The sequence below is a fragment of the Hypomesus transpacificus genome, chromosome 19, assembly GCF_021917145.1.
Source record: "Hypomesus transpacificus isolate Combined female chromosome 19, fHypTra1, whole genome shotgun sequence".
NCBI lineage: Eukaryota > Metazoa > Chordata > Actinopteri > Osmeriformes > Osmeridae > Hypomesus > Hypomesus transpacificus.
The window spans coordinates 979,074-1,005,685 of NC_061078.1; the positions used below are offsets into that span (position 1 = coordinate 979,074).

Genomic DNA, 26,612 nt, shown 5'->3' on the forward strand with positions numbered 1-26,612 from the left:
CTAAGTGCCGTTGTGCTCCTGGTATTAATGAAGGCTAATAATGCTAAAATAAATAAAGTGCCAGTAAAACCTTTTAATGGTCAAAATGCTTTGCTACAAACTCTTTCTATTATTCAACACTTCATTGAAAATATTCCAGCACTGGAGTAAATATGCCACATATATAAAATACACATTTTCATTGTCATAAAACAAAAACACGAAAGAAATGCTCCCTCACAAGATGTTGCTGAAAAACTAACACAGACATGTGTTACATTTCCAACTGGTCTTGTGTAATGTACTCTTTTCTCTCTCCTAAATACTCTACCTTCGTCAAGAACATGCAAAAGGTACATGATGCTGCTGCACAAAGCTGACTTCACTTTTCTACTCTTAACTTACAAATCACTCCACGGTCCTACACCCTAGGTTCAGGTTGGTTTAGGAATTACACAATATCAGTCCAGCAGCAGTCCTTTCCCTCAAAAGTAGTTTATCTTATTTCCATACAGTGTGGAAGGTGTTACTTGACTAAATGTCTAATTACTGTTGTAATTTGTAATCATGAAAACTGGTATTTTCAGGATCTGTCTGACCATCAGCCCCAGAGTCCTGATCCAGGATCTGTCTGACCATCAGCCCCAGAGTCCTGATCCAGGATCTGTCTGACCATCAGCCCCAGAGTCCTGATCCAGGATCTGTCTGACCATCAGCCCCAGAGCACTGATCCAGGATCTGTCTGACCATCAGCCCCAGAGTCCTGATCCAGGATCTGTCTGACCATCAGCCCCAGAGTCCTGATCCAGGATCTGTCTGACCATCAGCCCCAGAGTCCTGATCCAGGATCTGTCTGACCATCAGCCCCAGAGTCCTGATCCAGGATCTGTCTGACCATCAGCCCCAGAGCACTCTACATAGAAACAACCGTCATCTTTAGGTAGCTCTGATGGTCTACATGATAGTATGTCTATAGTCTGTCCCCAAACAGCATGGACGCACCAGAAGACCAGTCACCTCAGCTCTGATGGTCTACATGATAGTATGTCTGTAGTCTGTCCCCAAACAGCATGGACACACCAGAGTAGCAAGCACCAGTCACCAACACAGCAGCTCAACTTCAAACACTTTATTAAAATTATAGCTTGACAGGAGTGAATGTGTTGGCATGCATAACATGTTATAAAATTGCCTGCACCCCATCAATAGCTTCAGATTTGGTGTCTCTGAACACAAATACAATTTACATTTCTACTACCCTATTTGTTGACATATTTAGTCATTAAAACTGATATAGAAACAACACTCAGCACTGATGGGATTTCTCTCCATGATGTTTCTTCATATGTGTTGACAAAGATGTCTCCTCATTGAAGCGTGTTTAACATTCCTGACACTTTTTTTCGTGATCAAGCAAACTGCGCTTCTCTGTGAAACATTTATTGCATATTTTACACTCATATGGTTTCCTTCCAGTGTGAGTCCTCATATGACTTACCAGATAATATTTGTGAGCAAAGCATCGCTGGCACTTTTGACATTGATATGGTTTCTCTCCTGTGTGAGTCCTCATATGTCTAACTAGATGGTCCTTGCGACTGAATTTCTTTTTACATTCTTCACAACGATTGCTTGTGTGGATCTTCATATGGAGAAGGAGACGGTTCTTATAGCTAAACGTCTTTCCGCATTCCTGACACTCATATTGTTTATCACTTGTGTGTGTTCTCATATGGGAAAACAGAGTATCTTTACGGCTATACGTCTTACTGCATTCCTGACACTGAAAAGGTTTCTCTCCTGTGTGTGTTCTAATGTGTTTAAGAAGAGTATGTTTAAAGGCAAATTGTTTCTTACATTCCTGACACTGATGAAAGTTCTTCCTTGTGTGACTTCCCCGAGGCCTGGTCCCCGGCTGAGCTTCGTCAGGTGACTGCAGCTCACCTGTTCTCCTCTTGGTGTGACTAGCCACGTCAGGTGACTGCAGCTCACCTGTTCTCCTCTTGGTGTGACTAGCCACGTCAGGTGACTGCAGCTCACCTGTTCTCCTCTTGGTGTGACTAGCCACGCCAGGTGACTGCAGCTCACCTGTTCTCCTCTTGGTGTGACTAGCCACGCCAGGTGACTGCAGCTCACCTGTTCTCCTCTTGGTGTGACTAGCCACGTCAGGTGACTGCAGCTCACCTGTTCTCCTCTTGGTGTGACTAGCCACGTCAGGTGACTGCAGCTCACCTGTTCTCCTGAAAGTAACACGGCGGAGAGAGCTGGCTTCCATGTTTTTGGTCTTATTCTGTCTTTTCATTGTTTCTACAGACAGCATCACTTCTCCATGTTCCTCCAAATTCTGAGCTGTAGAACAGTCTGGATCTACAACAGAGAGGGGCCGAGAGTCACTGCCTGGTTCTGGTGCTGCAGAGTCTTGTACATGAGGCTCTGCTTTGATTTGCTCCTCAGTTGTGTTGGTGGGTAGAGAGTCTCCTTCTCTGTTGTCCACTTGGACAGTTTGGTGAAGATGTGAACTTTCAGAGGAGCCCTTTTGATCAGAATCATGTTTTACACTGAGAGAAGTGAATATGGAGTCTGTAGTTTCAGACTGCAGTCCTTGGAGCTGCTCTTCCTCCTGACTGGTCCACAGCTCCTGTTCCTCTTTAATCTGTGGGGGCTCCGGGAGAGAGAGCTGCTGCATGTCTGGGGAACAGGAGAGAACAGATAGATGTAGCTTGCTTCAATACTCTGCAACCTATCATGTCTCACAGTTACCAACATAACTAATCAAACACTTTGTAAAATGGAAAGGAACTTCTCATTGTGGTGGTGTATTGATTATTGGGCAGGGTGGCAGGCATGTGTGGTATACAGGGGCACTAAGAAGACAGGCCAAGGGTTGAGCTGTGGTTTCTGTGCAACGGAAACATGTCTTGAACTAGTCTCAGTAAGGAATGTGGAAGCACGGCTTTTGGAAGGTTGAGGAAAGGACAACAGCAGATAAGGTGCCAGAGGAAAATAGAGGAGAAGGAGAAGGGGGGGCCAGGGTGAGTCAGCATCATAGGAGAATGATGTGTGCTTGGCTCCCTAGGACAGTGAAGAGTTCATTTGCCCAGGGTTAACATCTGGGAACACTCAGAACCAAAGTAACTCAAACCCAGGGACGTCATATCTATGTTCATCTGGAGAGCAAAATAGGGGTCCTTCCAAAGTTTAGAGGGAGAAACCCATGGAAAAGAAGCCAGAGAAGAAGGCTGAGGCTCGGAGTAGAAGTGGGGTTGGAGGAGAAAAGGGAACATAGAGGGGTTTTTTTTGAGTGGAGATTAGAGATAGTGAGTGCGCACGCATGTTGGCTTTCTGTAGCAGTCTGTATTTACCAGGATTAATCAGGGAACAGTCTGTGTTTACAAGGGTTACTCAAGGAGCAGTCTGTGTTTACAGGGTTACTCAAGGAGCAGTCTGTGTTTACAGGGTTACTCAAGGAGCAGTCTGTACTTACAGGGTTAGTCAAGATGTTTTATAGTTTATTACGTTAGGCTAGGCCTATTTGTCTTTGTATTTTCTTATTTTCATAATTACTTTGTTTATCATCTAATGTCATGTAATAATTTAATGTGATTCCAACAAATTAATGATGTACAAGACACCCTCACGAGAAAAAAAAAAAGATAGGTTATCTCTCAAAAAGTATAGTAGCCTGTCTCGCTGTGCTAATTGGATTCATCTATCACACATTGTGCGATTAATATTACATTCTGCTAATTATTTTGGCACCTTCTGCAACGGGTTGTTGTCATAAAAATGGACAAGACATGTCTGTGACAGACTTCCTGTATCACCTCTGCTTATAAAGCCACAATCAAATCCTGTTTACATAAAATAAACCTGCTCCCGAGCAAGTTTAAACTTGTTGCTATGACAGCAAGTCCAAGATGAGCTTCGAAGAACCAAACAATCCAAGATAATGACAAATCGTCAACAATCAAATCCAGCTAACTGAGTTAGCGACGTACGGAGAACGGGCCCCAGATCTTAGCTCTGTGTAATACCCAAATGAGCTTTGTCATGTCCCCCCTCCCCCCTAAACACACAGCAGAGACAGACATGAAGGTAGGAATATCAGACCTATTCGCTGTAGCTTGATCTCAGGTTGAGTAACAACGTCCAACAGCCGTTGGAGCCGTGCGCTCTCCTCCTTAGAACGAAAAATTTCTTCCTGGTACCCTGCAAATGGTTTCTCAGCAGCCCAGTAAATCTTCAAAGCTGCCGTTGTCAGTATTTCACCAAAAAGTTCTCTTAACACATTTAATTGAGACATTCTGACGTTTAAAAACGTGGACTCCATGTTAAATCTAGGATCTGTAGTTTCAGACTTCAGTCCTTGGAGCTGCTCTTCCTCCTGACTGGTCCACATCTCCTGTTCCTCTTTAATCTGTGGGGGCTCCAGGAGAGAGAGCTGCTGCACTTCTGGGGACAGAAGAGGCAAGACAACAGTTACATGCAGCCTAACATGTCTGGCAGATATAAACCATGTGATCAGGTGTGAGGAAAACACTGGATGGTGTCAAGAAGGGCTGTTGTTGTGATGAAAATTCCTGGAATTTTGCAACTGTCGGTCATAGTAGACTGGGGAAATCTTAGCGCGGGGCACAGCTCCATGTCTTAGCGCGGGGCACAGCTCCATGATTTTAACCCATTGCATATTAAGGGAATCCCATTAAATACTAGGATATTATTGCCCTTCACACCTCAGAAAATGTTTTTTTTTCATAACATGTGCCAAACATTGCTTCTGAGAAAAACTTACTCATGTCCAAATTTGTTTTCTGCTATTTATTTTACCTGGTTACTTCTCAACACAAACAACTAAAGAGCGGTCACTTGTGTTTTCCCGATACGGTATGGCTTTCGATTTTTAAGGCGCCATATAGCTACAAACAATTAGCAAAGGTAAACAATTAAATAAAATACCTGCTCCAGTTACCGAGCATGTTAACGAGGATGAATATCAATGAATAGACAGATAATCTGACAACCAGCGACAGGAATTTGATAGACAGAACCCCTGGACCCAAGATGGAAAAGATAGGTAGTCTAGCTAGTTAACATTACTTGTGTTGTTAACCTATAGCTACATAGTTTAGCTGACTAATTGTCCCTCATTATTATTAAGTGGAGTAAAGTAAGATATTAGGCTACACGGTACCCTCTGTTTCTAGGTTGTAAAACAACAAAAACTATTGACAGTATTATCATAAACTTCTCAATGTGTATTGCGGCTAACATTTGATAGCATTACGGTGTAACGCTACGTATCTGAATGCTAACTGAGAGACGTTTCTCATTTCTCGCTCATTGTTGAGCTAATAAAATTAGGGCCATTAAAGTGCGGTACCATCGTGTCAGTCTGCTCCCCTACATTCTGGATAATTTCGGTTTCATGAACGTTGCTACCTCGTTCCACAAAGAGTCGCGTTCTCGTGTCACCCTACCTGCTCGGTGTCGCTGGATCTCCGCTTGAGTAACAAAGTTCAACAACCGTTTTAGCCGTGCGCTCTCCTCCTTGGAACGACATATTTCTTCTTTGTACTCAGCAAACATTTGTTCAACGGCCCCGAAAATCTCCAAAGCAGCCGTTGTTAGTCTCTCACGGATACATCCTCGAAACAAATCTAGTTTTGACATTTTGGTAGAGTAAAACTGATACTGTGCACAACAAGGTTAGCTATTAGTTCGTAATTAGTTATTAATTATTAGTAGCTTAAGGAATTACTAATGTTTTGTGTATATTTTATTTCACCAAAATCGTGGTTTCTTTTATGGTAAATGTTGAGAGCATTGTTTGTTGTCTAAGCACTCCCTGTTGGATATTGGTGGCTATGTATGGAGTCAAATTAGGGTCAATAATAATTTGCAGTCTCAGAAAACGATTTGCAGTCGCAGAAAACGATTTGCAGTCGTAGAAAACGATTTGCAGGAGCAGAAAACGATTTGCAGGAGAAGAAAATGATTTGTAGGAGCAGAAATAGTTTTGCATCCGTAAAAAAGTGTTGTATTCTGCAAATTATTTTTGACAAACAAAGTACTATAGTGAGTACTGTTATTTCAGTGATTGACCAAATGTTTTCGTCAACTGTTGTTCAAGTTCAAGCCTTTTATTGTGAGATGCACAGAACAACACAGGGTCAGACTGGGCACTCAAATTCTTAGGACAAGACAACCTGGCATAACACAACATGAGTACTCAGAACATAGATTACACCTATGATAAGCCAAAATATAAAATAAACCTCCTAATATACAAAACGGTATACTAAACTTCTAATATACATCTAATATACAACCTAAGCTAACCTAAGACAAGTGTTACCTACAATTACTGCAATATTGCTGATGCAACCAGTAGCTGAAAGAGCAACAAGTGACAGTGTGTAAAGTGACTAGTGAGAAGTGCTGACAGTGTATCAATGTCCACATCAATGTTCATTCAAAAGCCTGATGGCCCTTGTTATAAGTTATCAGTGTTGTAAGTTTATCAGTGTTATTCACAAGTTGTCCTTCCACTTCTCTATTCTCAGGTGATCAGTCTGGTAGAATATATACCTGTTCTATATGGGTATGCTTTTCATCAACAGGGACTACAATAAATATTTTTTATTAATGAAGTAAGAAACAACTTGGCTAATATGAAAGAAAGTTCTAGTAGAATATTTTAATGTTCAAAATACAGACTACTGTAATACAGACTATCTTCACTACAAACTCTTTCTATTGTTCAACACTTTGTTGTGGGAAATTGATTGTGGGACAGCTAGGCAAACAGGGAGGGTTAAACCAGGTCAGACTGTGGGGCCTAAAATGGCTGACTACTATCTACGCAGTTAATAAACTCCACCCTCAACTGGATTTAACCAGAACAGTAGAAAGTAATTGGTTTGGCAAACTTAGTATGGGAAGGGAATTTGTATCCTGAATGAAATAGGCTGTTGTCGTCCACAGTGAACGTCAAGGACATTAGCCCAGGACATCAGAGGGGGAGTCAGTAGAAGATGGGCTGTTCAGCTATAGAGAAGTTCATCAACAACCTTACCAGCCAAAACAATGTGCACGCAGGTTGGGGTGTGAGGAAACTGGCGTTAAGGGGACAAACTAGAACTTTCCGATATGATGCCATCATTGTATTTTACAGGGCGGGGGGATTATTCTCATTTAGTCTATAAAACGTGAATGTTGGGGCATCAAGTCTTGTCTTTTCCTGTATGTGTTTGTGAACGCACATCTGCCTTGCTGAAATAAACCATCGAGCTGCCTTGAGCTGTTGAAAGGTATTCTGCCTCCTACTTATTTTGCTACCTTCCACGGACGTCTGATTTTAACAACAACTTCAATGAAAATATTCCAGCACTGGAATAAACATGCCACATATATAAAAAAACAAATGTTCATGTATTTCATGAAATTCATATCACTTTACATCCAGCACAAAGCTTCGCTTTTCTACTTTTAACTTACAAATCACTCCACGGGCCTACACCCCTAGGTTTAGGTGAAGGTTGGTTTAGGTCCTACACCCTAGGTTTACACAACATCAGTTCAGCAGCACCCTTTACCCCAACATTTTCTTTGTTTCATGGAAAAATGTCAACGTTGTGTGTGTGTTGTCATATGCCTAATGAGAACACGTTTGTAGCTAAATCTCTTACTACATTCCTGACACTGATATGGTCTCTCCCCTGTGTGTGTCCTCATGTGGACAAATAAACTTTGTTTACTGTTAAACAACTTACTACATTCCTGACACTGATGTGGTCTCTCCCCTGTGTGTGTCCACATATGGACTAGCAACGTGTGTTTACTTCTAAATCCCTCACTACATTCCTGACACTGATATGGTTTCTCACATGTGTGTATTGCCATATGGGCAAGTAAAGTTCGTTTACTGCAAAAGTTCTTACTACATTCCTCACACTGATATGGTCTCTCCCCAGTGTGTGTCCACATATGGACTAGCAGAGTGTGTTTACTGCTAAAGTTCTTACTACATTCCTGACACTGATATGGTTTTTCACACGTGTGTGCCTTCAAATGGGCAAGCAAATTGTGTTTTGAGATAAAGCTCTTATTACATTCCTGACACTGATATGGTCTCTCCCCTGTGTGTGTTTTCAAATGGCGAATTAAATTTTGCTTACTACTCAAGCTCCTACTACATTCCTGACACTGATACGGTCTCTCACATGTGTGTGTCCTCATGTGGACAAGTAATTGGGTTTTAGTGCGAAACATCTTACTACATTCCTGACACTGATATGGTTTCTCCCCTGTGTGTGTCCTCGTATGGGCAAGCCAAGCGTGTTTACTGCTAAAGATCTTACTGCACTCCTGACACTGATATGGTTTCTCCCCTGAGCGTGTTCTCATGTGTTTAAGAAGAGCACTTCTGTCAGCAAATCGTCTCTTACATTGTTGACACTGATGAGGTTTCTCTGTGTGACTTCCCTGTGGTCTATTGTCCCTTGGAAGAGCCTCATTGTTTCGTGTTCTGTTCTGTAAAAGTATCACTCCTCCATGTTCCTCCTCCAAACTCTGAGCTGCAGGACAGTCTGGAGCTACAACAGAGAGGGGCTGAGAGTCACTGACTGGTTCTGGTGCTGCAGAGTCATGTACATGAGGCTCTTTGATTTGCTCCTCAGTTGTGTTGCTGGGTAGAGAGTCTCCTTCTCTGTTCTCCACTTTAACAATCTGGACAAGATGTGAACATTCAGAGGAGCCCTCCTGATCAGAGTCATGTTTCACACTGGAAGAAGTGAATATGAAGTCTGTGGTTTCAGACTGCAGTCCTTGGAGCTGCTCTTCCTCCTGACTGGTCCACAGCTCCTGTTCCTCTTTAATCTGTGGGGGCTCCGGGAGAGAGAGCTGCTGCACATCTGGGGACAGAAGAGACAGCAGTTAGATGTATCCAGGTTCAATGGGCCTCATTCTCGAACTCAGTTAAGAAGAATTTAAGAAGGAATTTCTTCTGAATTGGAATTGGACCTGACCTCTTCTACCACAGCATTCATGAAAGTTTTCTCATCTGCGATTTGTTCTGAACTTCAGGAGACTTTCCGAACTAAAAATAGCAGTCATAAATCGTCCAGAGTTGTCTCAAATGCGATTCCTTCAAAAACCACAATGATCAAAGGAATCGCATTTAAGAAAACTCTCCGTGTTTGAAGTGTTAATGAAGTTATGAAAAATCGTTGGTCATTGCGTTCACATTAACTCTACAGACTATGGAAATCCGTTTTATCATATCACCAATGAATTCTTGATATCCAAAATTTGAATTCTTGATATCCAAAATTCGAATTCCTGATATCCAAAATTTGAATTCTTGATATCCAAAATTCGAATTCTTAAAATCTAGAATTGCATTTTGAATATCAAGAATTCGATTTTTGGATATCAAGAATTCGTTGGTTACATAAATGATAAAACGGCTTGCCATAACAGACATCCTCGGATTAAAATAATTATAATAATTAACCTTGCTTAGTGTACACTGTTAGATCCAGTGGAGAACAATTCCACTGCTCATCTTACTGGTATGATGTTGCACCGATGCACCTGTGCACCTGTTGCTTTTCGCTTGGACATAACTTGCGTTCCTGTTGCTTTCCTAATTGTGTCGATTCTGACAGCACACGTCACTGTTGTTGCGTGCCATTTTAAGGAGCTGTTGGGGCGTGTATGTATGCTAATTCAGGAGCACGAGGACGCGCTTTCAACTTAAGAAAACTCTTCCCGGGGAGCACAGCTCAGAAAACTTCTGCTGCGTAGGAACACATTTTCAAGCGTTCATGAATTTGGCGGATGTCTTTTTCTTACGCTGTTTTTCCGAAGCCCGTAAGAAACAATTCGGAAGAAACTTGAGAACATTTTCGAGAATGAGGCCCATTGTTCTTGGTGTAAAAAGTTTGGTGTAAAAACATTAGTATGGAAGCAAATCAGTGACATAATGTTTCAAATTTTAAAAGGCATTGAATACTTAAAATTGAAATTTAAACACCACTAAATTTGTTGGTTTTTAATTAACCTCCTTAAAATGGAAAACCTGATCCATCTGATTCAGAAAATCAGGTTGCTCAAATTCGAACAGTAAATTTCAGATCCCCAAAATAAAAAAATTACATTTCAAGTTTCAGAAATGTAAACAGAACAAAATTCAGACTGTTCGAATTTGAATGGTGAAATAAATAAAACACATCTGGGTATCCCCGGATCTTGCAGTATTTTTTTCTCCTCGGGCCCTCTCATCCAGGTGTAGCTGCAGGCAGTCATACATGCAGATCCCTCATCCAAACCAATTCAGCCTGGGGTCTGAGGAGAGAGGTCAGGTCTGAGGAAAGCAATACATTGGTATTCCAGCTCAAATTAGACCAGTAAAATTCAGATGCCAAAAATGCTAACGAATCTAATAATTGAGCCAAAAGAAAAAAAAACACTGGGTATCCCAGATCTTGCAATCAGAATTTTTCATTTAAAAACATTTGGGTTCAAATTTTCTGTATCTGAATTTCACCATTTGAATTTGAGCAGCCTGAAGAAAAAAAAAATTTACGCTGTGGGGATCGTCGGAAATATTTAGAACTCGCGCATCTTAAAGGTTAAGTATTCAATGCCTTTTAAAATGTAAAACATTGTCACCGATTTGCTTCTATACATTAGCAAACAAACAAGTATTCATAATAACTCCAGGCTGTATTTATGTAACCAGGGAAAACCCAAAGCTGCTTATGACCCTTTGGTATATTTCTGTGTTCCTTGACTTGAGACAATGTGTAGGGGCTTGTTATTGGCCCGACTGTCAGTCTAGAGGAGAAGGGTAAGGTCTGGGACCCACGTTTGGAGAACGTGAGGTCTGCAACCCATGTCTGAAGGAGGGACGTTAGCTAGTAAACTAGCGATATAAATACTTAAGACATAAGACACGTAACCATGAGGTCATAAGTAGTAAGGGTTCTAGACACAGACGATTATAATAAAGTTTTGAACATCAAACCTATTCTGTGTAGCTTGACCTCGGGTTGAGTAACAACGTCCAACAACCGCTGCAGTTGCATAATTTCTTCTTCGTACTCAGCAAACTTCTTTTTCACTTTGATGAAAATCTCTAAACCTGCTGTTGTTAGTTTCTCACGGAGAACCAAGTGTAGTTTTGACATTCTGTCTTTTGAAAACTCCTGGGTGAAGATGGAGTCTGTAGTTTCAGACTGCAGTCCTTGGAGCTGGTCTTCCTCCTGACTGGTCCACAGTTCCTGTTCCTCTTTAATCTGTGGGGGCTCTGGGGGAGAGAGCTGCTGCACATCTGGGGGAAGAAGAGGCAAGACCCAAATAGACGTTTTAATTGTTTTGTTTTCTTCCACCAGTACAGCCAGTCATGAAGACAAACCCAGGAAAGCTGATACCATAGAGAAGCTGGCTTTATTCATAGAACATTATTATTAGCTCTTTAAAATGTCCAAAATAGCTTTTTCAATCGCTGTTAGTAGCGATACTTGTGGACTGAAATTTTCTGCACTAAAACTGGTGAAATCTTTGGTCGATGATGTCAGATGGGTTAGGATGGGACCATACATTCATATGGGTTATGACGGGATAATACATCATGTACTGAGTTTTGCATCACTGAGGGCAAAGATGAAAGAATCTAGGTAAAGTGTGTAGAATTGAAGAAGAACAACCTGAGATAATATGGAGATGTCTGCTCTTTTCTAGCTAAAGTTACAGAGGGGATAGTGTGAAATAGGGCAACATATATTGTACTCCTCACTGACATTGACAACAGCTTCAATAAATATTTATTAAATACAAAACCCGTTAAGTGTAGATTGATCTCAGGTTTAACGTCCAACCGTGGCAGTCGTGCACTTTCATCGTACTGGTACTCGGTAAACGTCTTTTCAACGGCTCCGACAATCTCTAAGGCTTCCATTGCTAGTCGCTCTAAAAGAAAGTCTCTAAACAAATCTAGTTCCGACATTGTTAAACTGAAAGACTTTCTAATTGTGTCCCACTCTCGCTTCCTGCACGTCGTTTTATGTCCTACTTTTCTGCAAGTTACATCGAATCTACTACGGTGTTTTTCATCCCAGTCTACAACACGGAAGTACCCCGAAAGACTTTAAGTGTAGTTTTCCAAAATAAAAGTACCCAACTAGTATCCGAAGTATCCATAACTTAACTAATGCTAAAGATGGGCTTATTCGCACTGTTTTGAAACTGGCTTACATATAGCACCTTTGTTATTTAAACAAAGAGCAGCAATAACATCTCTGATACCGATAGTCAAGATATTGTTTTCTGTATGCACCTTCCTGCCAAAGCAAATTCCTTGTCTGTGCAAACTTTCATGGCAAATAAATCCCATTCTGATTCTGATTCTGATATTGAGCAATCTTGGTAGGAGTATCTGGGTGTAAAGTTAAATTATCCGTTCCAACCTCCTCTCACACTCCCGAACAGTAGGTGGCAATGATGCACTTCATTGACGTTGGTTGTAATCTGCCATAATATCAACGAAGAAGAGAACGAAAACAGTTCTCCAGCGACGACGACCAGCGGACCTGTTCTCGGAGCACTGCTATCTGTCCAGACTTCTGCTGAAACCAGCACGAAGTTTATTGAAGTAAGCACATTTGCCTATCACATTGCTCTTGCCAACATTATACGATTACGTAGAGTTCGTGTTAAAATCTCGAGGTCCTTAGCCTGGCGGTTCCAAGAGCAAAGTTCACAGATGTACTAACGCTACATCATGTAGCTCACCTTGCTAGCCAGCATAGCGACAAGCAAACTTGCAAAATTTCAGGGCTATAAAGCAGTTATTATTAATACTACAGCGACCTTTCAAGAGACAAAAGTTTGTTTCGAGCTAGCTTAGTGATTACGTCGACTAGGAATTCCGTTATTGAACCGATATCGTGCTATCAGTAGATTAGTGTATCTACCTACCGACGACTGTAGTTTTTGTGCAGAAGGTCAAGGGTTAATTGCTAGTTCGGACGTCGTAGCCAGTAACTTTAATAAACTGTGGCAAATGGTAAACAGTTACTTACTTTAATAACTCATCCAGCAAAACTTAAATGTATTAACATTAGTTAGCTAATGATAGTTACATTATTTTGGTGTCACCCGTTAGGGATACGTTTAGCCCCCGTCTACGACCCGACACGCAGTGAGGATGGTGTCGTACAAGCGTCTGACCCCCGAGGACGTCCAGTTTACTAGCACTGCTTTGTCCGAGGAAGCGGCCTCCGAGCAGGAGGTGGTGGAGGTGAGAACAGGCACTCTTTGATTGGTCAGTTATATATCTACTCCAGTTTGTCCTGCTAAAAAGTATTGTTTAACTAGAATAGAAGTGGATCGTGTGTGTGTGTGTGTGGTCTCCTTGTGCAGGAGGTTCCAGAAGAGCCTCTCCTCCCCAGAAGGCTGTCCTGCTCCTCCTCCACCACACTTCTCTCTCTGGGTCTGCTCCTCCTGCTCCTCAGTGCAGCCTGGCTCCTTGCCACCATCTTCTGGCTCCACTCTCCCTCCAGCGGTCTCCCCCATCGGCCCCCGCCACCCTCCCCAGGGAGAGCAGCCCCGGCTGGGGGAGCCTCCGCACCCGAGCCCCAGACCTGCTCTGCCGTCTCGGAGGCCTGGAGGTTCGACTGCTACCCGGAGAGGGGAGTGGTGGTGACCAGGGAGATGTGTGAGGCTAGGAACTGCTGCTTCATCTCCTCCTCCTCCCCCCCCGCCTCCTCCAGGAGCCAGGGTGTCCCCTGGTGCTTCTACCCCCCAGGCTTCCCCTCCTACCGGCTGGCGGCGCTGCAGGCGTCGCAGGGGGGCCAGATCGGGAGGCTGGAGAGGGAGGTGAGGACGTACTACCCTGGAGACATCCTCTCCCTGCAGCTGGACATCAGACACGAGACCGACACCAGGCTGAGGGTCAGGGTGAGGGGCCATCTGGACACACACATGACACACACACATCACACACACACATGACACACACACATGACACATATGCACACACACACGACAAACACATCACACACACACATCACACACACATGACACACACATGACAAACACATCATACGTGCTCCTCATGCTCCACTCACACACCCCTGCTTGTCTGTGTAGATCACGGACCCGTCTAATTTGCGGTATGAGGTGCCAATCACAGTCCCCAATGCCACTGAGAAGGCAGGAAGTCCCGCCTACAGTGTGGAGCTGTCCAAGGACCCATTCGGCATCATCGTGAAGAGGACAGCTACAGGAGCTGTGCTGTAAGACACGCATCAGAACCCTCCAGAACCCTCCAGAATGCTCCAGATCTAATAACAGTGAAGATTACACTCTTCCTTCTTTCTCTCTCCTCTCCCCCTCCTCTTACTCCTCCCCCTCCTACTACTCCCCCCTCCTACTCTCCCCCTCCTTCCCCTTCCCCTTCCCCCCCCTCCTCCCCCTTCCCCCCCCCCCCTTCCCCCCCCCCCCCCCCCCTACTCCTCCCCCCTCCCCCCCTCCTCCCCCCTCCCTCCTTCTACTCTTCCCCTTCCTCCCTCTTACTCCCCCCCTCCTACTCCCCTCCTACTCCTCCCCCCACATCCTCCCCCTCCCCCCTCCTACTCTTCCCCCCCCCCTCCTACTCCTACTCCTCCCCATCCCCCTCTCCCCCCCAGCCTCAACACCTCGGTGGCTCCTCTGTTCTATGCTGACCAGTTCCTCCAGTTCTCCTCCCCGCTGGCCAGCCCCTATGTGTACGGCCTGGGGGAGCACCGCTCTTCCTTCCTGCTCAACGTCCACTGGAACACACTCACCATGTGGGCCCGCGACGTCCCGCCCACGGTAGGCCAACGGCTAACATGCAAACTGCTACCATGATGATGGGTACCGTGCTAATGGCTAGCATGCTAAAGGCTAATTTGCTATAGTATTTAACATAGCTAAAGCTAAAGGCTAAGGTATCTAGCATGCCAATGGTAAGATGCTAATGCTGCTAACCCTCTTCCTGGGTCCAGGAGTTTACCAACCTGTATGGCGCCCACCCCTTCTACCTAGCCATGGAAGAGGGCGGTGCTTCCCATGGGTTCTTCCTGCTCAACAGCAACGCCATGGGTCTGTCCTCCTCCTAGCCACTCCCCCTACTTCCTAGCCCCTCCCCCTACCTCCTAGCCCATACTCCCAATTCAATTTATTCCTGTAATATCTCAACTCACGTGGTGTTCATGACAGTTGTTTCTATTGGCAGACGTGGTCCTACAGCCCGCCCCTGCTGTAACCTGGCGTACCATTGGTGGGATCCTGGACTTTTACGTCTTCCTGGGTCCGGAGCCTAGCTCTGTGATTGGGCAGTACCTGGAGGTTGTTGGTCAGTCCACTGGAGGGGCAAACCAAGCTATTGTGTCTGAACTTACAAACCAAGGAACTCCCATTTATTCCATATTGCTCTCTCTCTGTCTCTCTCTCTGTCTCTCTCTCTGTCTCTCTCTGTCTCTCTCTGTTTCTCTCTCTGTCTCTCTCTCTCTGTCTCTCTGTCTCTCTCTCTGTCTCTCTCTGTCTCTTTCTGTCTCTCTCTGTCTCTCTCTCTCTCTCTCTCTCTCTCTCTCTCTCTCTCTCTCTCTCTCTCTCGGTCAGGCCACCCTGCCATGCCTGTCTACTGGGCGCTAGGTTACCATCTCTGTCGCTGGGGTTACGGCTCCAGCAACGCCACCTGGGACATCGTCAAGAGCATGCGAAATTATGGGATACCCCAGGTAGTGTCCACTGAGTGTGTGTACGTGTACAGTGCATACTGCTGTAGGCTACAGGTCAGGGGCCCGTTCTACGTACGTCGCTAACTCAGTTAGCTGGATTTGATTGTTGACGATTTGTCGTTTTCTTGGATTGTTCAGTTCTTCGAAGCTCATCTTGGACTTTCTGTCATAGCAACAGGTCCGTAAACTTAAACATGCTCAGGAGCAGGTCTGTCAGGAAGTCTGTCACAGACATATCAGAAGGTGCAAGAATAATTAGCAGAATTTAACATTAAACCAAATTAATTGCTCATTGCGTGATAGATAGGCTCCTTAAGCACAGCGTGATATGCTAGCCTTTACTTTTTGAGAGGATAGCCTTATTTTGTGAGGGTGTCATTTACATAATACATTAGTTCAAACCATATGATATATGATTTAAAGATGATAAATGAAAATATAAAAGTGAAAAAAAAAAACACAGGCCTAGCTTATTGTAATAAGCGATTAAACGTGTGGTCACAACTCTACATTGAATTTGGTCTGCTACTTTTTGCCAGCCTTCCTTCTTGGATTTTGCAGACTTTGAGGTGTTCCCTGGCATTCTGATTAAATCTTCAAATTTGGAGTAACCTTTGAGCAAGCTGTTGCTCTGTTGCGGTAAAAAACAGGGCGCTCATTTTGGCCACGGTCAGCAGCCATAGACTTATGTGAGCAGCCAATAGCAGCGTTGCTGATCAAGGTTTCTACTATCGATACATACCCCCTTTTAGACCAACGCATAATTCAGGCCAGCTATACTAATCATAAACAACATGGGTGTTCAAAGAACAGAATTAGCCATATCATGATTAGCAAGATGATAACATCTTGGATGTGTCATTTGATCTCGGATGTAATAAGCAACGTACGGAGAACGGGCCCCTGGTCTAAGGTGTGTGTGTGTGTGTAGGACGCCCAGTGGAATGATATAGACTACATGGATCGTTTTCTGGATTTCACCTTTGACCCGGTGACCTTCTCGTCCCTGCCTGACCTGGTGAAGGACATGCACGCTCACAACCAGCACTACGTCATGATCCTGGTAGGAGGGCCTGTTTGTTTACCTGAGGGGGGATATGTACCTGAGGGGGTGTGTACCTGTTTGTTTACCTGAGGGGGGATATGTACCTGAGGGGGTGTGTACCTGTTTGTTTACCTGAGGGGGGATATGTACCTGAGGGTGTGTGTGTGTTTACCTGTGTGTGTGTGTGTACCTGTTTGTTTACCTGTGTGTGTGTGTGTGTGTGTGTGTGTGTGTGTGTGTACCTGTTTGTTTACCTGTGTGTGTGTGTGTGTGTGTGTGTACCTGTTTGTTTACCTGTGTGTGTGTGTGTACCTGTTTGTTTACCTGTGTGTGTGTGTGTGTGTGTGTGTGTGTAGGACCCAGGCATCAGTAGCACCCAGCCTGCTGGCTCCTACAGGCCGTATGATGAGGGGCTGCAGAGAGGAGTCTTCATCAACCACTCTGACGGCACCACGCTCATCGGCAAGGTGACACACACACACACACGCACATACACTGAGTCATACGCACACTGGAAGAAGGTAAGGATTTTTTATATTGTTCTTATATCTTTTTCTTGTTCCACTGTCATCCGTCACTCCCCCCCCCTTCTGTCTCAGGTGTGGCCAGGCCTGACTGCGTATCCAGACTTCTCTGATCATGTGACCCATGAGTGGTGGTATGACAACTTGAAGAGGTACCATGACAAAGTCCCCTTCGACGGCCTGTGGATCGTAAGTGTGTGTGATCTTGTGACAACACCACGAGTCTGTCAGCAGCATCAGAAAAATTCCTCTTCCTGTTTTAGCTCTGACCGCTCATGTCACTTCCTCCCTAGGACATGAACGAGCCTTCCAACTTCCTGGATGGTTCAACCAATGGCTGTCCTTCAAATGACCTGGAGGACCCTCCCTACACCCCCGGTGAGACGCACGCTCCTGATGTGGCAGAGCTGAAGCATGCGGACGGGTGGATCATGTGTGTGTGTGTGCACGCACGCTCCTGATGTGGCAGAGCTGAAGCATGCGGGTGGATCATGTGTGTGTGTGTGTGCACGCACGCTCCTGATGTGGCAGAGCTGAAGCATGCGGACGGGTGGATCATGTGTGTGTGTGTGTGTGTTGCAGGAGTTCTGGGTGGGCTGCTGAGGGCTAAGACGCTGTGTGTGTCGTCCCTGCAGAAGACCTCCTCCCACTACAACACACACAGCCTCTACGGCCTGCTGGAGGCCAAGGCCTCGTCCTGGTACACACACACACACATTACAACACACACAGCCTCTACGGCCTGCTGGAGGCCACGGCCTCGTCCTGGTACACACACACATTACAACACACACACACACACACATTACAACACACACACTCAAAAAGAAATCCACACAGACAACATGATGTGATCAGATGGTGTGTGTCTTCCCCAGGGCTCTCCAGCGGCTCCTGGGGAAGAGAACGCTGGTCATCTCCCGCTCCACCTTCCCCAGCCAGGGCCTGTACTCTGGGCACTGGCTGGGAGACAACCGCTCCACCTGGAAGGACATGTACATGTCCATATCAGGTCTCTCTCTGTCACACACACACTTATATACACGCACACACACACACTGGAACACACGCAAGCACACACTTTAACAAATACACTGTAACGATCAGAAACAGACACTGTCAAACACATCACAAGACATGCACAATAACACTACGTGTGTGTGTGTGTGTGTGTGTGTGTGTGTGTGTGTGTGTGTGTGTGTGTGTGTGTGTGTGTGTGTGTGTGTGTGTAAGGCATGCTGACGTTCAGCCTGCTGGGGGTGCCCCTGGTGGGGGCTGACGTGTGTGGCTTTGGGGAGCAGACAGACGAGGAGCTGTGTATCCGCTGGACCCAGCTGGGAGCGTTCTACCCCTTCACACGAAACCACAACACCCTGGACACACAGGTAACTAACCACAACACCCTGGACACACAGGTAACTAACCACAACACCCTGGACACACAGGTAACTAACCACAACACCCTGGACACACAGGTAACTAACCACAACAGCCTGGACACACAGGTAACTAACCACAACACCCTGGACACACAGGTAACTAACCACAACACCCTGGACACACAGGTAACTAACCACAACACCCTGGACACACAGGTAACTAACCACAACACCCTGGACACACAGGTAACTAACCACAACACAACCACAACAGCATTTCACACACAAGCGATTGGTGTAATGAATAGTGTATGTGTACCTGTGTGTGCAGCCCCAGGACCCGACAGTGTTCAGCCCTCTGGCTCGTACCGCCATGAAGGACGCTCTGCTGCTTAGATACTCTCTGTTCCCGCTGCTCTACACTCTCTTCCACCGCGCACACACACACGCACACACCGTCGCTCGCCCGCTGCTGTTCGAGTGAGTCACACACACACACTGTCAATCCAATTTAATATTATCTCAAAATAGCTGCTCACTCAATACACCTTGAATATGTGTGTGTGTGTGTGTGTCAGGTTCCCTCAGGACAGCAGCTGCTATGCTGTGGACAGCCAGTTCCTGTGGGGCAGCAGTGTGCTGGTGACTCCAGTCCTGCAGCCCGGACAGCGCACTGTGGAGGGCTACTTCCCCCTAGGGCTGTGGTACGACTTCTACACGGTGAGCTCACACACACACCACACACCACACACACACACACATGATGAGTGTTCACACCCACACAAAGAGCCCCCCTCTCTTTCAGGGAGACAGGCTGGTCCATAACCTCTCTCTCCCCCCTCTCTTTCAGGGAGACAGGCTGGTCAGTAACCTCTCTCTCCCCCCTCTTTTTCAGGGAGACAGGCTGGTCAGTAAGCTCTCTCTCCCCCCTCTCTTTCAAGGAGACAGGCTGGTCAGTAAGCTCTCTCTCCCCCCTCTCTTTCAGGGAGACAGGCTGGTCAGTAAGCTCTCTCTCCCCCCTCTCTTTCAGGGAGACAGGCTGGTCAGTAAGCTCTCTCTCCCCCCTCTCTTTCAGGGAGACAGGCTGGTCAGTAAGCTCTCTCTCCCCCCTCTCTTTCAGGGAGACAGGCTGGTCAGTAAGCTCTCTCTCCCCCCTCTCTTTCAGGGAGACAGGCTGGTCAGTAACCTCTCTCTCCCCCCTCTTTTTCAGGGAGACAGGCTGGTCAGTAACCTCTCTCTCCCCCCTCTCTTTCAGGGAGACAGGCTGGTCAGTAAGCTCTCTCTCCCCCCTCTCTTTCAGGGAGACAGGCTGGTCAGTAAGCTCTCTCTCCCCCCTCTCTTTCAGGGAGACAGGCTGGTCAGTAAGCTCTCTCTCCCCCCTCTCTTTCAGGGAGACAGGCTGGTCAGTAAGCTCTCTCCCCCCTCTCTTTCAGGGAGACAGGCTGGTCAGTAACCTCTCTCTCCCCCCTCTCTTTCAGGGAGACAGGCTGGTCAGTAAAGGAGAGCAGATCCAGCTGCAGGCTCCTCTGGACAAGATCAACCTGCACCTGAGAGCAGGAGCTGTGATCCCCACACAGGTACACACACACACCTACAGGTACACACACACACCTACAGGTACACACACACACCTACAGGTACACACACATACACACACACACACAGGTATATACATACAGGTACACACACATTCACACAGGTACACCTAACCTGGATATTGTCACCTCTACACATGACACCTGTGTGTGTGTGTGTGTGTGTGTGTGTGTGTACACAGAGGCCCAACAGCACGCTCTGGGTGAGCAGTGGTCAGCCCCTACACCTGCTGGTGTCCCTGCGTGAGGACGGCCAGGCTGAGGGGGAGCTGTTCTGGGACGACGGGGAGAGTCTGGACACCTGGGAGACTGGCCAGTACGCCCTCATTCTGTTCACTGTGGACCAGGTACACACACACACACAGCACGCCCTCATTCTGTTCACTGTGGTCCAGGTACACACACACACACAGTACACCCTCATTCTGTTCACCATGGACCAGGTACACACACTATTGAAACCCCCCCATCCTCCCTTGTGTTCTAGAACACGATGACATCCCAGGTGCTCCACAGCCATGAGGAGGCCACCTACATCACCATAGAGATGACATCCTTCTACGGGGTCAGGTCCAAGCCTACCCGGGTCACTGTCAACTCCCAGGACGCAGCCTTCTCCTACCGAGCCAATCAGGTGAGGCCGGGGTCAGGGGTCAAATAGTTGAATACCTTTTATTCACCTGGTAACCTGTTTCTCTCTCCTCCTAACCCTCTACCTATCTCTTTCTTGCTCCTCCTAACCCTCTACCTATCTCTCTCTTGCTCCTCCTAACCCTCTACCTATCTCTCTCTTGCTCCTCCTAACCCTCTATCTATCTCTCTCTCTTGCTCCTCCTAACCCTCTACCTATCTCTCTCTTGATCCTCCTAACCCTCTACCTATCTCTCTCTTGCTCCTCCTAACCCTCTACCTATCTCTCTCTCTTGCTCCTCCTAACCCTCTACCTATCTCTCTCTTGATCCTCCTAACCCTCTACCCATCTCTCTCTATTGCTCCTCCTAACCCTCTACCGTTCTCTCTCTTGCTCCTCCTAACCCTCTACCTCTCTCTGTCTCTCTCTTCGTCTCTAGGTGTTGACAGTATCAGATCTGGGTCTGAACCTCAGTCAGAACTTCACCATCAGCTGGTCCTAGCCTGCTTCTCCTCTCCACCATCCCTCCATGTCCCTCTCCTTCCTGCCCTGCCTCTGGGCTGAGTGGAGGGAGGGAGAGAGGACAGACTGAGATTAGGTCCACAGGGTCACAGGGCGGGGGGGGATCATCACTTAATCAGTGTTGCTACTGTTGCTGTGTGAATGTTGTTTACAACCTTGATTTGCACTATTGAAAATAACCCTGCACAGGAGACCCGACCAGGAATGTTCAAGCAGGGTGCCTTGGGAACCCTCAACTGTGTCTGGAGGTTCCAGGACACTTTTTGGAACCTTTAGAGAAGAGCATCTGTTCTAGAACCTTCTGGGCCCTACGAGCGGAGAGTTCTAGAACATCTGTGTACTGTGAATGTGTTCTGTATCTGCTGCCAAAGTTTTATGATTACTGAGATGTTGGGAGCGACATAGTATTTTACTTAGCTAGTAATTAATTTTAGAATGGTAGCTAGAATAGCTGGGAAAGGATTTTTGTGTTTATTTAGTTGTTAGTTGACATAATGCTGTTCCTTTGAGAGTTTTTAATGCTTTTTCAGAGCTGTTTTTTTTGTTTGTTTCTGAACTTTGAAATTCAAGTGTATGAGACTTCCAACTTGTTGAAGTAAAAAATAATTCACTGCTTTAGTTTTTGCTGCCATGATAAATTATGAAAGTTGAAGGAAAAAACTCTGAATGTTTATGCTTTCATTTCAAATTTCATATCAAGAAATCATGAATAAATTATATTCTTAATCTGATTGTTGAGCATTGTTATGGGTGTTGGGTGGGTAGGGTTCACCACCAGGGGGCAACAGCTCATTCAGCCAGGCTGGACTCGGTCTCTCTCTCTCTCTCTCTCTCTACTCTCTCTCTCTATCTCTCTCTCTCTACTCTCTCTCTATCTCTCTATCTCTCTCTCTACTCTCTCTCTACTCTCTATCTCTCTATCTCTCTATCTCTCTCTATCTCTCTCTCTCTCCCTCTCTCTCTCTACTCTCTCTATCTCTCCCTCTCTCTCTCTCTACTCTCTCTCTCTACTCTCTCTCTCTTCTCTCTCTCTCTACTCTCTCTATCTCTCTCTCTCTCTCTACTCTCTCTCTCTATCTCTCTCTCTCTACTCTCTCTCTCTACTCTATCTCTCTCTATCTCTCTATCTCTCTCTACTCTCTCTACTCTATCTCTCTCTATCTCTCTCTCTCTACTCTCTCTATCTCTCTATCTCTCTACTCTCTCTCTCTACTCTCTCTCTACTCTCTCTATCTCTCTCTCTATCTCTCTCTATCTCTCTCTATCTCTCTCTCCCTCTCTCTCTCTCTCTCTCTCTACTCTCTCTCTCTACTCTCTCTCTATCTCTCTCCCTCTCTCTACTCTCTCTCTCTACTCTCTCTCTCTCTATCTCTCTCTCTACTCTCTCTCTCTACTCTCTCTCTCTACTCTATCTCTCTACTCTCTCTATCTCTCTCTATCTCTCTCCCTCTCTCTCTCTCTCTCTCTCTCTACTCTCTCTCTACTCTCTCTCTCTATCTCTCTCCCTCTCTCTCTCCCTCTCTCTCTCTCTCACTCTACTCTCTCTCTCTCTCTCTCTCTCTACTCTCTCTCTCTCTATCTTTCTCTATCTCTCTCTCTCTATCTCTCTCTCTCTACTCTCTCTCTCTCTCTCTCTCTCTACTCTCTCTCTCTCTCTCTACTCTCTCTCTACTCTATCTCTCTCTCTCTATCTCTCTCTATCTCTCTCTATCTCTCTCTACTCTCTCTACTCTCTCTCTCTACTCTCTCTCTCTCTACATCTCTCTCTCTACTCTCTCTCTCTCTACTCTATCTCTCTACTCTATCTCTCTATCTCTCTCTATCTCTCTCTCTACTCTCTCTCTCTCTACTCTCTCTCTCTACTCTATCTCTCTCCCTCTCTCCCTCTCTCTATCTCTCTCTACTCTCTCTCTCTCTCTACTCTATCTCTCTCTCTACTCTCTCTCTATCTCTCTGTCTATCTCTATATCTCTCTATCTCTCTCTACTCTCTCTCTCTATCTCTCTCTCTCTACTCTCTCTCTACTCTATCTCTATCTCTCTCTCTATCTCTCTCTATCTCTCTCTCCCTCTCTCTCTCTCTACTCTCTCTCTCTATCTCTCTCTCTCTACTCTATCTCTCTCTATCTCTCTCTCTCTCTCTACTCTCTCTCTCTACTCTCTCTCTCTCTCTATCTCTCTCTCTCTGTCTCTCTATCTCTCTCTACTCTCTCTCTATCTCTCTCTCTCTCTCTACTCTCTCTCTCTACTCTCTCTCTCTCTATCTCTCTCTCTCTGTCTCTCTATCTCTCTCTCTACTCTCTCTCTCTGTCTCTCTCTCTCTCTACTCTCTCTCTCTCTCTGTCTCTGTCTCTCTCTCTACTCTCTCTCTCTCTCTCTCTCTCTACCTCTATCTCTCTCTACTCTCTCTCTCTGATACTACAACGACACACCATATATGTTCTCTGCAAACATCATCTCACTTGTTGACCCTTTTGTTTACTTGTGTTTATGCTTGACTCAGGAACCAGATAGTGATAATCCGCACCAAGGGTCCTATTCTCTCCCTCCTTCATTGTTACTGCAACTGTGTGTCCCTCACTCCCTCCGTGTTAGGGCTAGGTCTGCAGCACTGTGTCTCTCCCTCCTTGTTAGGGCTAGGTCTGCAGCACTGTGTCCCTCCCTCTCTCCCTCCGTGTTAGGGTTTGGTCTGCAGCACTGTGTCCCTCTCCCTCCCTCCGTGTTAGGGCTAGGTTTGCAGCACTGTGTCCCTCTCTCCCTCCGTGTTAGGGCTAGGTCTGCAGCACTGTGTCCCTCTCTCCCTCCGTGTAAGGGCTAGGTCTGCAGCACTGTGTCCCTCTCTCCCTCCGTGTTAGGGCTAGGTCTGCAGCACTGTGTCCCTCTCTCCCTCCGTGTAAGGGCTAGGTCTGCAGCACTGTGTCCCTCTCTCCCTCCGTGTTAGGGCTAGGTCTGCAGCACTGTGTCCCTCTCTCCCTCCGTGTTAGGGCTAGGTCTGCAGCACTGTGTCCCTCTCTCCCTCCGTGTTAGGGCTAGGTCTGCAGCACTGTGTCCCTCTCTCCCTCCGTGTAAGGGCTAGGTCTGCAGCACTGTGTCCCTCTCTCCCTCCCTCCGTGTAAGGGCTAGGTCTGCAGCACTGTGTCCCTCTCTCCCTCCGTGTAAGGGCTAGGTCTGCAGCACTGTGTCCCTCTCTCCCTCCGTGTTAGGGCTAGGTCTGCAGCACTGTGTCCCTCTCTCCCTCCGTGTTAGGGCTAGGTCTGCAGCACTGTGTCCGTCCCTCTCTCCCTCCGTGTTAGGGCTAGGTCTGCAGCACTGTGTCCCTCTCTCCCTCCGTGTTAGGGCTAGGTCTGCAGCACTGTGTCCCTCTCTCCCTCCGTGTAAGGGCTAGGTCTGCAGCACTGTGTCCCTCTCTCCCTCCGTGTAAGGGCTAGGTCTGCAGCACTGTGTCCCTCTCTCCCTCCGTGTAAGGGCTAGGTCTGCAGCACTGTGTCCCTCTCTCCCTCCGTGTTAGGGCTAGGTCTGCAGCACTGTGTCCCTCTCTCCCTCCGTGTTAGGGCTAGGTCTGCAGCACTGTGTCCCTCTCTCCCTCCGTGTAAGGGCTAGGTCTGCAGCACTGTGTCCCTCTCTCCCTCCGTGTTAGGGCTAGGTCTGCAGCACTGTGTCAGATAGGGAGCTCCCATGGCGTCTGAGCTGAGAGTTCTCGCTCTCTGTCGGCATCCCAGCTTTGTCCTTCTGCTTGCTCCCGGTTCCCCCCGCATGTCCGTCACAACAATCTTCTGTTTCAGCTGCTGTGCATGATTAAGTCTCCAACCCTGCTCCTGGAGAGCTCCCCTCCTGTAGGGTTACACTTCAACCCTGCTCCTGGAGAGATACCCCCTGTAGGGTTACACTCCAACCCTGCTCCTGGAGAGATAACCCCTGTAGGGTTACACTCAAACCCTGCTCCTGGAGAGATACCCTCCTGTAGGGTTACACTCCAACCCTGCTCCTGGAGAGATACCCTCCTGTAGGGTTACACTGCAACTGCAATTTAAATTAACCTTATTTGGTTTATCAACCAGCTACAGGGAAGTGCGATATTAGTCATGCACAAACCGAATCAAGCCAATCTAAGGTGGTGATTTAATCTCTCCACACACACTTACTGAACAAACAGTTTCGGGTGATATATATCAGGAACTGCCTGTAACTCTCCATCACACACACTGAGCTCTCTCACACACACACTGAGCTCTCTCTCTCACACACACCACCCTCTCCTTATCAGGACCTGACGTCATAAGTTCTGCCGCTCGTCCACTGATCCAACGCTGTGATTGGCTGGGCTAAACGCTGGCTTTGTTTTGATTGGCTCTCAGCAAACATTCACACACTAAAGACATCCAGATGGGCCCTTTCAGAAGGCACATATATCACTTCAGGAAGGAGAGGAGGCAGAGAGGGAGGGAGCATGTTGCTAACAGTGTCTCCTGTTAGATGCATTCTGATCTGCTGACTCAGGGCATTTCCTGTCTGGATTTCTAGAATTGCGTGTGTGCTATATGTGTGTGTGAGTGAGAGAGATAGAGAGAATGGGGTCTTAATGGGAATAGGAGGTTTGTGCAAGGTAGAATGTTGTGTGTGTTTGTGTTTCAGTTGTTTGGCACAAAAATGCTACTTGAAGTAGATATTGAGAAAGTCTAAACCCTTGAACAAAGTAGGGAGGGAAAGAGAGAGAAGGAGAGAGAGAGAGACAGAAATAAAGAGAGATTGATGCTTCATTTATCATCTTGCCAAGTGTGTTTTTGTGGAACACTGGAACAACTTCCTGTAAACTGTGGCATGTACATATTATCCCTCATTCTCTCTCTGTCTCTCTTTCTCTCATGTACATATTATCCCTCACTCTCTCTCTTTCTCTCATGCACATACTATTCCTCACTCTCTCTCTGTCTCTCTTTCTCTCATGCACATATTATCCCTCACTCTCTCTCTGTCTCTCTTTCTCTCATGTACATATTATCCCTCACTCTCTCTCTGTCTCTCTTTCTCTCATGCACATACTATTCCTCACTCTCTCTCTGTCTCTCTTTCTCTCATGCACATACTATTCCTCACTCTCTCTCTGTCTCTCTTTCTCTCATGCACATATTATCCCTCACTCTCTGTCTCTCTTTCTCTCATGCACATACTAT

The 26,612-nt window shown here is 46.3% G+C and overlaps 3 protein-coding genes across 4 annotated transcripts; 1 reads left to right on the forward strand and 2 right to left on the reverse strand.

Annotated features, from left to right (window-relative positions):
* Nucleotides 1-1,253: 1,253 nt before the first annotated feature.
* Nucleotides 1,254-2,636, reverse strand: LOC124481558 (gastrula zinc finger protein XlCGF8.2DB-like). The gene has a single exon (XM_047041610.1). It carries the CDS (start codon nucleotides 2,297-2,299, stop codon nucleotides 1,361-1,363), a length of 939 nt encoding a protein of 312 aa, XP_046897566.1. The 5' UTR covers nucleotides 2,300-2,636; the 3' UTR covers nucleotides 1,254-1,360.
* Nucleotides 2,637-6,399: 3,763 nt separating this feature from the next.
* Nucleotides 6,400-12,117, reverse strand: LOC124481556 (zinc finger protein 852-like). 2 transcript variants are annotated; one of them, XM_047041607.1, is made up of 3 exons: nucleotides 11,824-12,117; nucleotides 11,009-11,314; nucleotides 6,400-8,891 (listed from the first exon to the last, which is right to left on the reverse strand). In XM_047041607.1, the coding sequence occupies exons 1-3, from the start codon at nucleotides 11,987-11,989 to the stop codon at nucleotides 7,606-7,608; spliced, it is 1,758 nt and encodes a 585-aa protein (XP_046897563.1). In that variant the 5' UTR covers nucleotides 11,990-12,117; the 3' UTR covers nucleotides 6,400-7,605. The 2 variants fall into 2 exon arrangements, with proteins under 2 accessions (XP_046897563.1, XP_046897564.1); XM_047041608.1 differs by lacking the exon at nucleotides 6,400-8,891 and adding an exon at nucleotides 9,799-10,326.
* A 420-nt stretch (nucleotides 12,118-12,537) lies between these two features.
* On the forward strand, nucleotides 12,538-22,162 carry gaa2 (alpha glucosidase 2). Its single transcript, XM_047042594.1, has 21 exons — nucleotides 12,538-12,634; nucleotides 13,148-13,282; nucleotides 13,405-13,941; nucleotides 14,134-14,279; nucleotides 14,673-14,838; nucleotides 15,012-15,108; nucleotides 15,242-15,361; nucleotides 15,628-15,746; nucleotides 16,678-16,809; nucleotides 17,148-17,258; nucleotides 17,391-17,504; nucleotides 17,609-17,693; nucleotides 17,898-18,015; nucleotides 18,194-18,327; nucleotides 18,549-18,700; nucleotides 19,026-19,174; nucleotides 19,273-19,414; nucleotides 20,173-20,271; nucleotides 20,472-20,636; nucleotides 20,777-20,923; nucleotides 21,360-22,162. The coding sequence occupies exons 2-21, from the start codon at nucleotides 13,190-13,192 to the stop codon at nucleotides 21,420-21,422; spliced, it is 2,889 nt and encodes a 962-aa protein (XP_046898550.1). The 5' UTR covers nucleotides 12,538-12,634; nucleotides 13,148-13,189; the 3' UTR covers nucleotides 21,423-22,162.
* Nucleotides 22,163-26,612: the final 4,450 nt, after the last annotated feature.

Coding starts and splice junctions, on each gene's coding strand:
- LOC124481556 (XM_047041607.1), bottom strand. CDS start 11,989: ATGTCGGAACTAGATTTGTTTAGAGACTTTCTTTTAGAGCGACTAGCA. Junction 11,315..11,823: donor GATCAATCTACACTTAACGG/GTTTTGTATTTA, acceptor TTCTTCCCCCAG/ATGTGCAGCAGCTCTCTCCC. Junction 8,892..11,008: donor GGTCAAGCTACACAGAATAG/GTTTGATGTTCA, acceptor TTCTGTCCCCAG/ATGTGCAGCAGCTCTCTCTC.
- gaa2 (XM_047042594.1), top strand. CDS start 13,190: ATGGTGTCGTACAAGCGTCTGACCCCCGAGGACGTCCAGTTTACTAGC. Junction 18,328..18,548: donor CATGTACATGTCCATATCAG/GTCTCTCTCTGT, acceptor TGTGTGTGTAAG/GCATGCTGACGTTCAGCCTG. Junction 20,272..20,471: donor GAGCTGTGATCCCCACACAG/GTACACACACAC, acceptor GTGTGTACACAG/AGGCCCAACAGCACGCTCTG.
- LOC124481558 (XM_047041610.1), bottom strand. CDS start 2,299: ATGCTGTCTGTAGAAACAATGAAAAGACAGAATAAGACCAAAAACATG.